This window comes from Acomys minous, assembly GCF_964271855.1.
Source record: "Acomys minous genome assembly, chromosome: 5".
NCBI classification, from domain to species: Eukaryota; Metazoa; Chordata; class Mammalia; order Rodentia; family Muridae; genus Acomys; species Acomys minous.
In genome coordinates this window covers 2,943,467-2,959,903 of record NC_140494.1, presented here as the reverse complement: position 1 = coordinate 2,959,903, position 16,437 = coordinate 2,943,467, and the positions used below count along the sequence as shown (strand labels likewise).

The window sequence follows — 16,437 nt, the reverse complement described above, 5'->3', positions numbered from 1 at the left end:
GCTGTCATGCTGGTGTTGGGAATTGAATCTGGGTCCTCTGGAAGAGCAGCCAATGTTCGTAATTGCTGAGCCATCTCTCCAGCCCCACCTAGGTTCATTTTCGGTGTTGTCATTTAGAGCTTTTGTTTCACAAAATACAGAATGAGACACAAGAATATGAATTATAGCAGAAATAAGACTTTTGGTAATACACATAGTATAAGTAGCAAGAAACTTAGGTTCACTTTGCTGCAGCCTGGTCGTTTTGGGTAAACTCTAGGCTGCAGCAAGGTCTTTCACTGCTAGGCCCAGCTGAGATTCCTTTCTGGGCTCCTTCTGCGATATGCTTAGCTAGCAGGTTGCAAGTGGGATTTGTCTCTGCCACATCAGTGTTTGAAGACTGTGGACATGCAGAGACATTACTCTCTGCCCAGTTACTAAAGTGTGTTGGACAGGGACACACACACAGAGTTGTGTGCGGAGTGGCCCTGGTTGTAGGCATCCCTTATGCTGCAGTTGTCAAGTGTGGCTGCACAGCAGACCGCACATCTGTCTTTTCTTCAGGGGTCGGCGCACTGGTCTGCAACCGAGGTTAGAGCTACAGCAGTGGCTGCAGTAGCTATTAGGCATATGGCTTTGCTACAGTATCTTGAGACTAAGGTCAGGCAAAAAGTTTAGTTTTTTTCATATTGGACGGTGGTAATTGCTTCTGGTTTTAGCCATGGAAACTGCTTTCCAGGAGTTTATATGTTTTTGTAAGGGTCTCATGTTAAAATTGGGATGTCTTGGAAATTATAACTCTTAACGTCCACATAATAATTTCCAGTTACCCTATAAAACAGTAGAAATTACACATTTCAACAGCGATGAAGTCTTGTTTTCAACTTACATCTTCCTCCCTTGGGTGATAAGTGAAAGAATACCAGCAGGCCTCCTCAGCTTGGAAGACAGTTGCTGCTTTGAGTTTACTTGAGTTTCTGTGGAAAGCCTTTCTTGAAGAAAGAATTGCTGCTTTCTGAAAGGCTGGGCCTGATCCTGTGGCCACAGAACAGTCTGCACTGCTGCCGGGATGTGCATGCGCAGGAACTACAGAGAACTTGGGCCATTGGGCCATTTTGCCCCTCCATGCTTGACATGGGGTTGTGCCTCTTTGCAGAGTGTCTGTATATCTGTCTTTTGTCAGAGTTGATGCGTGCGGAATCTGAGCCTGCTTTTACAAATAGGAAGTCATTGGCTACCCTGTGCTCTAGGCTTTCTGACTTGAGCCATCATAAGGAATCTCTGCTTCTCAAGCCAGCAGAGCCTCACGCAAGAGTGTAAGCTGTACCATTCTCCTGAAACTGCAGCTCCAGTTACTTTATTTTACCTTTGAACTTTTACCTAATTTGAACAGAAAGGCAGCTAGTAAATTTGTCCTTTTGTATTTAAACTTGTAACCAATTATTTACTAGCCCTAAAATTGCGGTTGTACTGAGCAAGTCATTGGCGTAATTTCTGAATCACTCAGGACTTAGCTGAGCGGCCTTACCTATGAAACTGGGTAGAGCTATGGTTATATGCCTCCTACTACCAGGCACTAAGTTTATATAGGTGTGGGTATGTTTTGTATTAAGTACAAGAGTGGATCATAGTATAACTATTGACAGTTCTGCCCCTGCTTTGGGAGCCCTGACATGCCGAGTGAGTAAGGTGTGTTTGGAAGCTGTTACCTTGAAGACACGCTCACACATGATCATCATGCACTGGCTGAGAGCAAGAAGGCTGAGTGCAAATGACAAGCTCAGTGCGGTTGCTGTGTTTCATGGAGGCTTCTTCTGTGTCTTTGGGCGATGACTTGGCAGTTTGCTGGGAGGTTACCACTGTTCTGTTGGCCTGGAGGGTGGACATGTCATTCAGATCAGTCAGCAGGGCTTGGGAAGCAGACTGCACAGAATGGTTAGAGAGTGCCATGGTTCTCATGGCTAGACCCTTAACTTCTTGGGCAAAGATCTGACAACTTGTAAATTGCTACTTTAATGATTTTCAGATCAGTGCAGATGCAAGCACAAACACTGTTCCTGTAGTGGTCTCCAGAGAGCCCTCTGTGCCAGCACCCTGTGCTGTGTCCGCAGCCTTTGAACGGTCCCCTTCCCCAGCCCATTTACCTGAGTGAGTATCAGTGTTCTACCAGCCTCTGCCATATACGAGTATGAGTGACCTGAAATACTAAATGTGATTCTTAAACCAGGTGGCATTTTCACAGGGATCCCAAGGTGGCAGAAAAGCAGAGGGAAACCCACGGTGTGGACAGACTCCCTTCTACCCCTACTCCAACTGCATGTAAATCAGTGCAGGTGAATGGAGCAGCAACAGTAAGTACCTTGCCTGCCTCCACAGCACTAAGTCATTTTGTGTGTGTCCTGCTTCCAACTATTTCTAACCATTGGATGGTTTTCATTTGCTGGTGCCTTCATTTCTCTATACAGTATCACTGAGCCTTTCTATTTCAATATGGGGTCTCTCAGATAGTAACAAGGTCCCAACTCTGTCCTGTATGGAGTATGACAATTTCTGCACTTACTGTGTGTGTTGCATATATAAAGAAGAATTAGCCAGGCAGTGGTGGCGCATGTCTTTAAGCCCAGCACTCAGGAGGCAGAGGTAAGCAGATTTCTGAGTCTGATGGCAGCCCAGTCGACAGAGCCAGGGCTACACAAAGAAACCCCATCTTGAAAAAGAAAACCAAAAATGGCAACAAAAACAAAAAAGCGTCTGTCTGCTTCAAAGGCTTAGACAAATAGGGGTTCTGAGAGGCAGGGTGAATCCATAGCTTCTTCATCCTTTTCAGGGGAGGGACTAGGAGGAGTAGAGAGGGGAAACTGCAGTCGGGATGTAATATGTGAAACAAGAATAAAAGAAAAAAAGGCAAGAAAAGTAATTAAGCAGAATGACTAAAAAGAATAACGTGATGTCCTGTTGACCTGTTTAAGTCCCAGTGATTGAGCCCAGTGTGGCGGCTCGGGCCAGGGCAGGAAGATGGCCACAAGTTTGAGGCCCCTAGTCTCCATGGCAAGTTCTAGCCAGCCAGGGACACATAGCGAGGCCCTTGAGTTTAGTAGTTTCTGTCCTTGATGATCTAGTGTCTCTTACCCTTGGTAGGCAGAGGCAGGAAGATAGAACTTGCACAAGTTCCGTTTGAGTGCCAGACTAGCTAGGCTACATGGTAAGACTCCATCTCAGACTCAGGGAATGGAAGCAGGAGCATGAAGTGACGCGCACCTCACACGTGCTGAGGCCAGCCTGTGCTCCACAAGCTGCCCTCTCAGTGCACAGAGAGCCCCAGGCTCACTCCCTGTGTGCAGAGCTCCTGTACCGGTCCTGTCGTGGGTCAAGGGAAACAGGGCCAGTATTTGTGTCTTTTTTTTTTCCCCCTTGGGCCTCTTAGGCATCCATGGTTCCCAACATGCTTTAAAGCTTCATGTTGGGCAGAATTTGGTCACCATTTCATTGCTGTGCCTTTATGGCTGTTAGCTTTTTTAAGGAGGTACTTCTATAGTATCTTGGGAGGAAAATTGTACTGCAAGAAAAGGAAGCATTGAATTTTTAAAAATTATTTTATTTTTGTACATATACATTTATATTATTACACATATATACAATAGATTACCTATGACAAAAAGAGCCGTGACACAATCAGGAATTACATAAATGTTACATTCTTAGTGTTTTGGCTATTTGTATTTGACAGCTTTGAAGAAGATATTTTTCCTATCCTGGTGCATCTAAATTTCTGAATGTAAATCAGTCTCCATCACATGTTGTCATTATCAACTTAGAGAACACCTATATAGACCTAAAAACATCTTAACCTCTAAACAGTTAATCTTTATTGTAAAACTAAGCTGGTCTTCAACTCCCTCAGAGACTTAAGAAAGAGTAAACTTGATTATCTGAGTATGCCGGGAGTGCAGGTTAGTAGCTTTCCAAGTGAAAAGATGACAAGAATAGTTTTCTACCTGAACAGTCACCCAAAACTCTCTATAACGTTGGAGCATCTTCTTCAGCCTTCTGGCCCAGTTTCTCTGACAGACATATTTGTGAGGCAAGAACTGTTGAGGACTTGCTTACCCTGTCTTGTCAGAGTTTGGCTGTTGACTCTGCCTGCATCCGAGCTTGCCCTTTTTAAGGCAGAGTTCTGTCTGTGGTAGAAATGAGGACCTTTTGTCCGGGGGCTAGTTTGCCACATTTGAAGCCATCTCCATAAGAATATATTTCTACTCTAATATGAGTTATTGTACCCATATAACTCAATTATAACACAAGGTTTACTTCCAGTGCTTTGAAAGTGCTATCAAGCTGTTTAGGAGAAATAAGTTATACAAGTTAAATGTTAGTAGATTAAATCATGCTCATGTCAATTGCTACTCTATTTTTATCCCAAGAATATACATCTTAGGTACAGCAGATAGATATGACTCTGTAGAAAGGCAAGGTCTTCACAAACCCCAGAGACATGTGGAACAGAGCATTTGAAAATGTCTTCGGTTACTTTAAAGATTGATTGACAGTAAGACAGGTTAACTCCTAGCAACACCCAGCCTACCTCAAAGAAGATAATGAGCATTGAATTTTTTTAAAACCAAAGACATCTGAGTTTTTAAAAAATACTTATTTTTTTTTTAAGTATGTAAGTACTCTATCAGCATGTATACCTGCACACCAGAAGAGGGCATCAGATCTCATTATAGATAATTATAAGCCACTATGTGGTTGCTGGGAATTGAACTCAGGACCTCTGGAAGAGCAGACTCTGCTTTTAGCCACTGAGCCATCTCTCCAGCTCCTATGACATCTGTTGTTGTTGTTGTTGTTGTTGTTGTTGTTGTTGTTGTTTTAGTCTTGAAAAAAATGAACTTTTTCTGAAACAACCTTGATTATCTTAGGAAAATGGATATATATTTTCAAATTATTTCCTTTTAACAGCAACTTAGCTTTACAGAATCTAAACAAGCAAATAAAAAATCCAGAATTGAATGTAAGTCTAGGAAACGCACTTGTACTTCAGACCCCTCTGCTCCAGGAACCAGCACTATTATATTACTCTTAATTAGTAATCCTTCCTTCTGGAATAGTTCCAAACTCTGTGACATAGTCCAGCACCACAATGACAGAGTCATCAAGCCCTAGAAGTATGCCAACAGTTGGCTTATCACAGAGTGGGTGCTTGGTGCTATACACTGTCCAGGAGCTCTGGTGGTGGTCACTAGCAGCTGTGGACATGCCAGAAGTTACTGTTGAATTTTGTGAATGTCTTAAAAGTAAAAATACCTATGAAGATGGAATTTTACTTTCAATTAAAACTTACTTTGTGTAACTACATCCCTGAAGGAGCTTTCATCCCTGCCGTTTTGTATTCATAATCCTACATTTTGTGTTTCCAGGAATTGCGAAAGCCCAGTTATGCAGAGATCTGTCAAAGAACGAGTAAAGAGCCCCCTTCCTCCCCGTTGCAACCCCCAAAAGAACAAAAGCCAAACACTGTCGCCTGTGGGAAGGAGGAGAAGAAGCTTGCTGAGCCTGCAGAGAGATACAGAGAGCCCTCTGCCCTCAAGTCCACTTCTGGAGTCCCCAAAGATCAGAGGAGGCAGCCTGGGCGCCGACCCTCACCCCCAGCTGCCGGGAAACGTCTGAACAGGGAACAGAACACTCCTCCCAAGTCTCCTCAGTGAAAGCCCGATGCCTGGGAGGGGTCTGGAAGAGCTCTGTTCACCACACACAAAGCTCTCCCACTCAGTAGAATGAGCCGCTGGTTAGGAGCTTGCAGTGTCTGTGAGGCCTGTGGGATGCCTGCAAGTTATTTCCTTCTGTGAGTCGGATTTTCCCCCTCTTGAAAAAAAAAATCTATTTTTCAGGATTTAATTATATAATATAAACCTTATTTTAGGTTGGTGCTTAACTGGAGGTGATGCAGAAGTCTGATGTTTTTCAGGATAGAAAATGTATTTATCCTAACAAATGGATATTTTTTATTAAGCCTCCATGTGGCTCTGAATGCAAGCTATATATGAGTTTTTCTAAATTAAGGGAACTATGCTACTTCATTATTTTTTTTTTTTAATAACTGGTCTACAAGTGCATATCGGTAGGGTGTCCCAACAGATGGATGAGGGCTGATGTCACTAGCAGGGGCAACCTTGGCCTCACAGAGCAAGGGACTGACAATGTCAGGGTACTGACATACTGGCATAGGAGGTGTGTTTTCATCTAAACCATTAGCTAACAGGTAATTCTAGCTTTACAACAAGATACGTATGTATATACAGTTCTTTTTTTTTTTTTTTTCTTTTTTCTTTTTGACCTAATGGGCAGAATGAACCTGCAAAGTGTACCCTAGAAAGACCTGAAACCTTTGGGTGTTGATGTCCTGCAAGCAAGTAACCAGCCTCTCACTCCAGTTCCAAGTGGCTATTATGTAAAATAAATTCAAAGCACATTGTGAATAGAACCTAGGTGAAATTAGAAGCTGTTGCCCACTGACATCACACCATGAAGTTGTACCCTGCTGTTTGGTCCCTGTGAGCAGGCCCCCTGGCTCCCAGCCCCGCGTGCCTGCTCTGTCTGTGTCCCACAGTCCTGCTGGAGAGCCTTGTCTTAGCCAGCTCCGTGTGGATGTCTTCCTGTCCCTCTGCGTCGGCACGTGGATTGAGAAGTACCTAGCCGTGAGAGAGTGCTATTTGCCTGGTGGAGGACAGAATCCTTGCTCTTTTTACCTCCAAGACGAGGGTCTCGTTGATTCTTTCTAGAAGCACTGCACGTCTGGAGAACAAGAGTGCAGTGAAGTTAGCAAGTTTATAATAAAGCTACAGATAAATTATTTTGTTTTAAAATGCCTAAAATTTTTCTTTGAGTATTCTAAGCAGCAGACATTAAACTATTTCCTGCTAAGTGTAATCATACAACTTATTTCACAAAATGCTATTTAACAAGACTGAAGGTGGTTTTGGTTTCTTTTTTTTTTTTCTTTCTTTCTTTTTCTTTTTCTTTTTCTTTTTTCCTTAAAGAAAAAAAATTATTTCCATCCAATATTTAAAGACTTGAATTTTATTTAAACTTGAAAATGACTTTGCCTTAACTTTTGTATAAGACAGCTTAGAGCTCACGGAGACCAGCCCCTGGGTTGGTGGGAGTGGATCAGTTACTCAGTTACCGTGTGGATCTCCTGGTGTTGGTTTTGCTGAGAACAGCATCTGTTGTACAAGAACTCCAGTGGTTTTTGTAACACACCATACAGATCTTCAACAGTTGATCTTTTTTCAGATTGTTGAAAAATCCTGTAAATGCAAATAGTCGCTACTGTGTTAAATCTGTGCACTTGGGAGTGTGCTCTGCCTGTACAGTGTAAATAATCAGAACATATGAGAAAGGTACCCTACAGAGAAGAATCTGATAAAAATTATTGATATATTATAAATGTTGCTGTTGAGCTGGATGTAGATAAACTAAATGTTGTGGTTTGAGTATTACTTTAATTTGTTAAGGTTTTTCTTTTTCCCCTTATACTGGTGTGTTGAACTGATTTTGCCTCTTTGCTGCAAAAGGGAAATGGAAAGTCTTATTAAAAGCCTTTGGATGTTTTCATACTCTTAAAAAGTATGTAAGTACATCCTAATCATATCTGATGTCTAAAGGAGGGTATAGAGAGCAGAGACTGGCAGGATCCTCCAGTGAAAGTAAAACCAGAAATGTACTAATTAAAATCATACTGTGCTAAGAAGTGATTTGTCCTGCCAGAGGCAAAGATGGCCTGATGCATGTGACCACTTCCTTCAGAGCAGCTGTCACCCAGTTACACAGGAACATATGCAGCGCTGATGTTTCAGACGCCTGTGAAAGGAGCATAGGACGAATTTCCTTGTAGATGTCAGATTCTGACAAAAAACAAAAACAAAAAAGAAGAAGAAGAAGAAACAACTGGCCTCTTGAACCCACACTAGCAGATACTGTCTATCTGGAAAGGCGAGCCTGAGGCCTCAGGTCCTTCACATGACATGTCTGCTGCAAGAAGGGCCAAACTAGGATCAGCACCCTTCTCCCCAAGGCTGAGCACTGCAGCACGAACGTGTGCGGCAGACCAGCTGTCGGTGCTTGCTGTCTGCTGCCTGGGAGTGTAAAGCTCAGTAGCCGCATGCAAGGGTAGGTCGGGACACTAATTACTGCTTAGCCAGTGACAGTCTGGCATCAGGAACTATAAAGCCTTGCTCAGATGTGATTTTTATAGCACTCTTTTTCAGGAAGCAAAGGTGATATGCCAAATAGCTGTATAATGTCAAAACAGAGACTTCCTGAACACTTTGAGGTTTTCCACTCAGAAAAAAAAAAAGGAAGTTATCACAATAGGAAGCTGTTGGGGTGCATGCAGACTCTTGCTTTGTCACATACAGCAAGTGTGATATGTGGTTTTCATATTCTATTTTTTAAGTTTACTCATTCCTTTCAGTATCTCAAGGTATAGAATCCGAGATACCACAGTCACAAATGACATTTTTAACTTGTAAAATTGTGTGATGATGCTTAATTATCATATGGAAATACGGAATAGGAATCTGGCCCCATTTCACCAGACATGAGTTTCAAGTGATTCCTCTCTCAGTAGTCGGTGTCATGATGTCTCTGTGAATCCTTCCTGTCATTGCATCACTGGTTGCCACTGTTGGGTGGCAAAAAAGAAAAAGAAAAGAAAAAAACTTAAAAAAAAAAAAGTAAAAAAAACAAAAAACAAAAAAAGTCTTACATTGCTGTATTAGGGTTTCTGCAGTTGATATTGAAAAACTGGTCCAGTGTGTCACAGCAGGCGACTGATGGTGCATACCTGTCTTTGTGTCCCCTTCAGTGAGCTGTAGTTGTGGGTTTGTGTGCTTTGTAGCCTGTTATACGGAAAGCAACAGACAATCGAAGATTCCAGGAGCGCTAACAGCTGCGAGTCACAGAACGGCGTGTAACATGGAAGCTTGCCTGAGGGTTTTCTGTTTCTGTTTCTACTTTTCATTAAGACTGGAATCAAGCTCACGTGTAAACTATTGGTAATTTAAGTTTCCTTTTGTGTCATTCAGTGTAAAACTGTCTAATTTGAAAACATGTAGGTTATGAAAAATAAAGATTTAGGCACTGTTCAGTTTTTCTTTTGATTCTTTTAAATTAAAAGTTTCTTCAAGAATGCATTTTTTAAAAGATCTTTTTGTTTCACTCTGTCCCCATCACTGTGTGTGATGATAATACACCGGGGCCCACATATAGTCTGGATTTTACAGTCTTCCAGCCCTTTCCTAAGTTGACAATTCACAGCAGAAGATTGATGAAGTATGCAGTCTGTTGGGATTGGAACTCAGGTCCTCTGGGAGAGCAACAAGTAGGCTTAACCGCTGAGCCATCTCTAGCCCCCTCCAGTGTTTCTTTTTGGTTGGTTGGGTTTAGGATGGAATCACTGGCCTGAAACTAGCTGTGTAGACCAGGTTGCTCTGGAACTCAGATCTGCCCTTAGAGTTCTGGGATTAAGTGTGTACCACCACCACACCCAGCTTCTAGTGTATTGTTTTCCCGAGTTTGTGATGCCCCCTTGTTACCCTACACTGTCTACCCAGGCACTCTGATTAGCTCTTAGTGACATCATTCCCTTTAGCTGATTGGTCTCTTATTCCCAAGAGTTTCTCTTGTGCAACTGAAGTCCAGATAGGTGTGCCCCACTGAAGGCGGGGTTCCATCCCTGAGACTCGCCGTCCACATTCCTCTTGTCTGTGTGCTGTATGCGGTAGAGTGGGGTGCTCATTAAATATTTAACCTTAGCATTTGCAGGTTATATGTCCTCCACGCACAGCACTGGCCTCAGAAGTTTAGAAAGAGTATGTGACTTTGCTGTGCCACTTAGTGAAGCTTTAACCTCAACAAAGCTCAGTGGTTTGTCTTGATCATAGATTGCCTGCTAGGCTTGGCTGGGTGGTTCTGGTGATCAGCTGGTAGGCTCGCAGGTGTTTGAAATTAACTAGCTCATTCCTTGCTTTCTCCAGATCTTAATGTTTAGATCCTCTTTCCCAAATCACGGGCAGAAACAGCTGATAAAAGAGCACTGTAGGCAGCTGACTGGATACAAGCACTTTTTGAGCCAGGTAAGCTGTTTGCCTACTGATTAAAGGCTGTGGATTTCTCCTGCTTTGCCTTAGGAAGGAAACTAAAAGAAAAGGTGCGGAGAGGGGCACCTACCAAGTTTCCACTGCCCTGTTTCCCAGTGTTTAGAGTCTGTTCTCAGGAACGAGCATGAGACAGCACATGCTTCGGTTGCCTAGCCCTGTCTTCACGTTGCTGCCAGGGTGTCAGCCATGGGTGGTGTGGGGATGCTATTCTAAGCGAGGTCCAGGGGCAGTCCGTGATGACCGAAGGAAGTGCCCTGAGCCAAGGAAGGATGACAGTGGCAGGGAAAGTATAGCCTCCTGGTGGCGCCGCAGCCTCCCAACTAAGTGTCTCCTTTGTGTATTTGGGGAGATGTTGCCTCAAAGGCCCCCAGATTGTTCAGTGCCAAGTTTCTGTTATAGATGAAAACCAGAGGTGGTGGCATCTCGTGAATCCTATTTAAATAATCTCTGTTAAGTATAAAAAGGCACTAGTAAATAGCACCGAGCAAAAAACAAAACAAAGCCCTGTGATCTACGGTGGTTGCTTGCTTGCAGGCCACATCTAAGTGGTACCCTTGTGATGGCCATAGGAAGAATGTTTATTAAAATCTGATTTCTAGCTCCATCCTGGGCCCACTAGAGATGCCTAGAAATCTTGTGACCTATGTGGTAGGACCAGGTGAGGTGGCCTGAGGGATGAAGGACTACAGTAGATGCATGTCTTCTGCCCATCTGCTATTTTTGTTTTGGTTTGTTTTTTTTTTTTTTTTCCAAGACAGGGCTTCTCTGTGTAGCCTTGGCTGTCCTGGACTCACTTTGTAGACCAGGCTGGCCTCAAACTCACAGCGATCTGCCTGTCTCTGCCTCCCAAGTGCTGGGATTAAAGGCGTGCGCCACCACTGCCCGGCCCATCTGTTACTCTTTAGACCTGTATGATGTGTCCTGACAAACATTGGGTTTACCACAGCTTGTTCTAAGGACTGAGCTGAGAAGTTTGAGAGACGCAGCAGCAGCAGAGGGAATATGGCAGAGGTAGAGGATGGGAAAAGCGAGCTCAGAGCTTGTCCTTCGTTCTACACACACCCTCCGACTCATTCCACACTTGTTCCTTGCAGACAGGGTTGGGCTGTTTGGGGTTGTCTGCTGAGGCCTGCACTGCTGGGAAGGCCCAGCTCCCTGGAAGTCACTGCCCCAAAGTGTGCGGGGAGGACTCCCATTTAATTGTCAGCTGCCTTGCTCTAGGCCCACTAAGCCTGGTAGTGACTGTGGAACAGAAGAGGTGTCTTCGGTACAGTGGATTGGGTAGGCTTTTTTCCTGGTGACAGAATTGGAAAACAGTGCAGAACCTGGTGCCCTCCTGCACAAAGCTTGTGGCCAGTGCACCCAGGACCACTGGGAGTCCATAAGTACCAGAGCCAAATTTGCAAAGTTAAAGGACACAGCCTTCTGCTGGCCAGCCATGAACAGGAGGCAAGGTGCTGTTGGCCTGCTCGCCCAGCACACTGGTGTCTGTTAAGAGTCTTGAGATACGGCAAGATACAGCTTTGGCCACGGAGCCTCCAGAGAAGAAGCAAGCAGGCCCGTGTCCTTGGCCTCAGGCCCGACGCCACATCACTACAGTGGGGAAGCCTTTTGCCAGTTCCTGCTGTTTGGTTTCGCCTTATCTTCCTGCTCCTTTTCCTCATTTAAGATCTAGTTTTCTAATGTAAGCCAAAGCTCCCAATCAGGCGCACCCTAGTTTTATATGTATTTGGTTTCCTTGGCAGTGTCCTTCGTACTGTGGATTATTTACAAGTGTGTTATTCAGCTTCCTCCTAGCTGGGGATTTTCCTGTTTCAGATTGCAAAAATGATTCCGTTGTGGCCAAAGGATATTATGCTTTCTGTTGTGACTGGGTGTGGTTACCTTGACAAAGGCTGTATACATGTCACTTGTATCCTCTTGGTTAAGGGTGTTGCTGGCTCTTTGTCTAGTTCTGTCTCTTCCTGTAGGTGGAGTAACAGCTGTAGTGACATACGCCTATTCCGTTTTGCTGTTTCTCTGTCCACCCTAGTTTTCTGCTTTACTTGTTTTGAAGCTCTGTTGTTTGGTGCATACATGTTCAGGCTTGTTGGATCTACCCCTCTGTTGTCAAAGAATCTCCCTCTTAGATCTGAGTCATTTCTTTGCTCTGAGCTTTCTGCTTTTTCTTTTTCTCTGCTTGTATGGCGCATTGATTTCTTTTTTATTTTCCACCCACCCATATCAGCATATTTGAAGTGAGTTGCTTGTAGGCAGGATGCAGTTGGGTTGTATTCATCTCACTCTGCCACTTTCTGCCTTTTACCTGGTGTACAAAGCCAGTTATAATTACTGTGCTTGTCTTCTTTTCTTTCTTTCTTTCTTTCTTTCTTTCTTTCTTTCTTTTTTCTCCCATTTGTTTTGTTTCCTGTTGGTTTGGTTTTTATTTTTATTATTATTATTATTATTATTATTATTATTATTATTATTATTATTATACATTTATTTATTTGGAAATGGGCACAGAAGTCAGAGGGCAACTTTCAACAGTCAATTCTCTCTCTCCACCAGTTGAGTCCCAGAGATTGAACTCAGCAGGCAGGCTTGGTGGCAAGTTCTCTTACCTGAAGTGCCATCTCACCAGCCCATGGTCTGTTTTTTCTTCTTGTGTGCCTGGATGTTATAACTCCATGACTGAGAACCATGAGACAAGGACGTCTGTCAAGTTGCCTTTGCCCGGTCAGGCTCCCCTGGATAGAGTCTACTTCACGAGGCAATCCTCTAGACCTGCTGCACTCTGTGTGTGTGTGTGTGTGTGTGTGTGTGTGTGTGTGTGTGTGTGTGTGTGTGTGTTAGTTTTTAATAAGATTTTAGCAATGCCTACTTCCTGAGGCTCCTCAGAAGTCAGGGTAAACGTTTGGAAGCCCCTCGCGGAACCAGTTCCTTAATTCACACCCAGCCAGCAGTGCTCAAGTTCTTTGAGCAGCTGTCTGCTCCAATTTCAGTGTTTGATCACCACGTTCCCCCGGCGACTCTGGTTGCTTTAGGGTGAGCCTGTGGCTACATGTCAGTGAGGTAACAGATGTCTAGAGCTTTTTGAAGGATCTGTCTCCTGCCATAACTCTCTGGAAATGACCTTCATCTAGGGGTGGTGGGGGGGGGGGAGCATCTAGGTTTAAGATAAGAGATGGCAGAGACTAAGAACAGCCATCTTGCTTGAACCATGGATGAGAACGGTGACATCACAAAGCCCCGAGCCAAGCTAGTGCAGCAGGTGGCACTGCCTTTAGTCTTTTTTTTTTCCAATATTTTTATTATTATGTATACAGTACTCTGCCTGCATGTACACCTGCATGCCAGAAGAGGGCATCAGATCACAGAGATGGTTGCGAGCCACCATGTGATTGCTGGATTTTGAACTCAGGACCTCTGGAAGAGCGGATAGTGCCCTTAACCTCTGAGCCATCTCTCCAGCCCCGCCTTTGAGTCTTCGCGTATACATCTTAGCAGGCCCTCTGGGACCATCTACAGCAACAGGCTGAGTTCACTGCTGCCTGTCTGTCTCAGGGTGGCACTCCCAAGGCCTTTTCTTAAGGAAACTGTTCTCACGCAGCACCTGCTGCAGGGAGACGGGGTTGTGATCCGCTGGCAGGTGGAGGCATCTCTTACCCAGGCCAAGCAATCTGTAAACAGGCTTCCCAGGAGAGAGGAGTGGGTGAGGCCCGCTCTCCCAAGTTTCCCCATAGGGTTGAAGATCACACCCAAGGACCAAGGATGGAAGCATCTTGGTGCCCTAGGTCCTCAGACTTTGTCATCTTAGCATTCACTTTCCTCCAGGGTCCACTGCTGGCTGCGACCTGTCCCCCAAGTCTAACCCTTACAGGACCCTCCGTGCCTGTAACTGTCTAGGTAGTCGTCTTCCCCAGCCCATACTTGTGATTATACCTAATCGCAGGGCTTATAATTCCATGATCATGAATGCCCCAACCTGGAAAAGCTCAACCTGCAGCTGGGTAGGTAGCCATACCCTGTCTCCTGACTGCGGGAGGTAGAGGCCAGTGATGTCCTCAAGGAGCCTCTCCGTGCCCTTGCCTTCCTCAGGTCAGCTGCTTCTGCAGGCACCAAAGATGCTGCTGCTGCAGCATAGGTACGGTGGGTGTAATTGCAAGATCTAGAGAGAGCAGCTTTGGCATGGTTTTGAACTGAGAAGGAGTTGCCCGCAAACTGCACCTTTCACTGGTCAGAGTCGGGGCTGGTCACTGCTGTCTAGGAAAATGGACTCTTGGACCACTGAGGGCCACCAGGGCGGGTGTGGTGGTGCATGCCTTTAATCCCAGCCCTCGAGAGGCAGAGGCAGGAGGATAGATGTGAGTTCAAGGACAGCCTGGTCTAAAAAATGAGTCCAGGACAGCCAAGGCTACATAAAGAAACCCTGTCTTGAAAAAAAAAAAAAACAAAAAGAAAAGAAAAAAAGCCAATTGTGCTGATTAGTCTTATGCTAAACTTGACACACAAACTAGAGTCTCATCGGAAAGGATGGAACCTCAGTGGAGAAGAGGCCTTTAAAAGATCTGGCTGTGAAGCTTTTTTTTTTGATTAGTGATTGATTGGTGGGGGAGGGCTGAGCCCATTGTGGGTGGTGCCCTTCATGGGCTGGTGGCACTGGGTTTTTTGGTTTGGTTTTGGGGTTTTTGAGACCATTCTTTGGAGTACAGTCTGGTGCTTTGTATGTTTTAATTGCTGCCCCCTGATATTCTTGCTGTTTACAAGCAGACTGTCACATACCCCAAGTATTACTGTTTAACCTTGTCTCACTATTTGACTAATAAGGAAAGTGATACCTGAGGAAGGGAAAAAGTTTGCGGGTTCATGAGACAGAGAAGATCTTGGGGCGAAGAAGCAGACAGGCCTGGAGGAGGAAGGAGGAGGAGGAGGAAAAGGAGGACCGCCAGGGGATGGGGAAGAGCCAGGTGGGCCCAGAGGAGGAGCTCTGAAGTTCCACGTGGAAAGAGATGGCCCAACTGAACAACCTTAGCAAGTGTCTTGGGGTTACAGATGGAAGATATCCCAAATAGCAGTTATTAGAAGCCGATGGCATGGGATGGAGGCTGAGAGATAAATGAAGATGGCTGAGGAGGGAATGTCTGCCTTGCCTCCGGTGGGAACAGGCTGTTCTAAAACACATCAGGTGTCTGTGTCCTTACTGACTGTAAAAGCGGGTTAGATAATACCATTGTAATAACCATAAGTCTAATAATAAGCACTTATTAAGCCATACCATTAAACTAACAGCAACAGGGTTTCTCTTTGTAGCTTGGCTGTCCTGTCCTAGACTCCATTGTGGACCAGGCTGGCCTCAAACTCACAGAGATCCACCTCCCTCTGCCGTCCCAAGTGCTAGGATTAAAGGCGTGCTCACCACGCCAGGCTCCCAAGTTCCTTTTTGGTCATTGCATGTTTTGGTGGCAGTAGAAACCACCTAAGCCAGCAACCAGTCTGTGCAGAAGGAACGTTTGAAGGTACTCCTTACGCCCCGTCTTGTTACCCCTCCAGCTGCCAGTGTTGAGCTGTGTACTTGACATTCCTATTTGGATTTATACCTGAGATAACACATCCAAAGTAGGACCCCCCTCCATTCCTTCTGCCCCCTCCCACAAAAGCAGTATGTCCACTGGTATCCTTAGCCACTCACTCAGAAGCCTGTTCCCCTCACCCCCTTATTTCAGAATCCCAAGGGCCCCTCTTGCAGCCTTAGCTGTGCTGTGGCACCCCCTTATTTCAGAAGCCCAAGGGCCCCTCTTGCAGCCTTAGCTGTGCTGTGGCACCCCCTTATTTCAGAATCCCAAGGGTCCCTCTTGCAACCTTAGCTGTGCTGTGGCACCCCCTTATTTCAGAATCCCAAGGGCCCCTCTTGCAGCCTTAGCTGTGCTGTGGCACCCCCTTATTTCAGAATCCCAAGGGCCCCTCTTGCAGCCTTAGCTGTGCTGTGGCACCCCCTTATTTCAGAATCCCAAGGGCCCCTCTTGCAGCCTTAGCTGTGCTGTGGCACCCCCTTATTTCAGAATCCCAAGGGCCCCTCTTGCAGCCTTAGCTGTGCTGTGGCACCCCCTTACTTCAGCTCCTCCAGCCTTTGCACTGGCAGAGGGAGTGACCAGCACTGACAGTTGTCACCCACCCACATCCGACGTCACCTCTGTCCACTTAGCCCTTCTCCATCCACACTGCCACTCCCTCAAACACACCGAATCACTCCATAGCAAAGATTTATTTATGTATTATTATGTATACAGTATTCTGCTTGCATGTACACCTGTAG

The 16,437-nt window shown here is 45.1% G+C and overlaps 1 protein-coding gene across 10 annotated transcripts in view; it reads left to right on the top strand.

Moving 5' to 3' along the window:
- LARP4B (La ribonucleoprotein 4B) overlaps nt 1-9,130 on the top strand; it is an 86,172-nt gene extending 77,042 nt beyond the window's left edge. For 6 of the 10 annotated variants that reach the window (XM_084781747.1, XM_084781746.1, XM_084781744.1 and 3 more), the window contains 3 exons: nt 2,006-2,127; nt 2,207-2,330; nt 5,400-9,130. In XM_084781747.1, coding sequence (XP_084637873.1) covers nt 2,006-2,127; nt 2,207-2,330; nt 5,400-5,687 — 534 coding nt within the window. In that variant the 3' untranslated portion in view covers nt 5,688-9,130. The remainder of the gene's footprint in view (nt 1-2,005; nt 2,128-2,206; nt 2,331-5,399) is intronic. The other 4 variants (XM_084781739.1, XM_084781738.1, XM_084781742.1 and 1 more) reach the window with 1 other exon arrangement.
- The last annotated feature ends 7,307 nt before the right edge of the window (nt 9,131-16,437 follow it).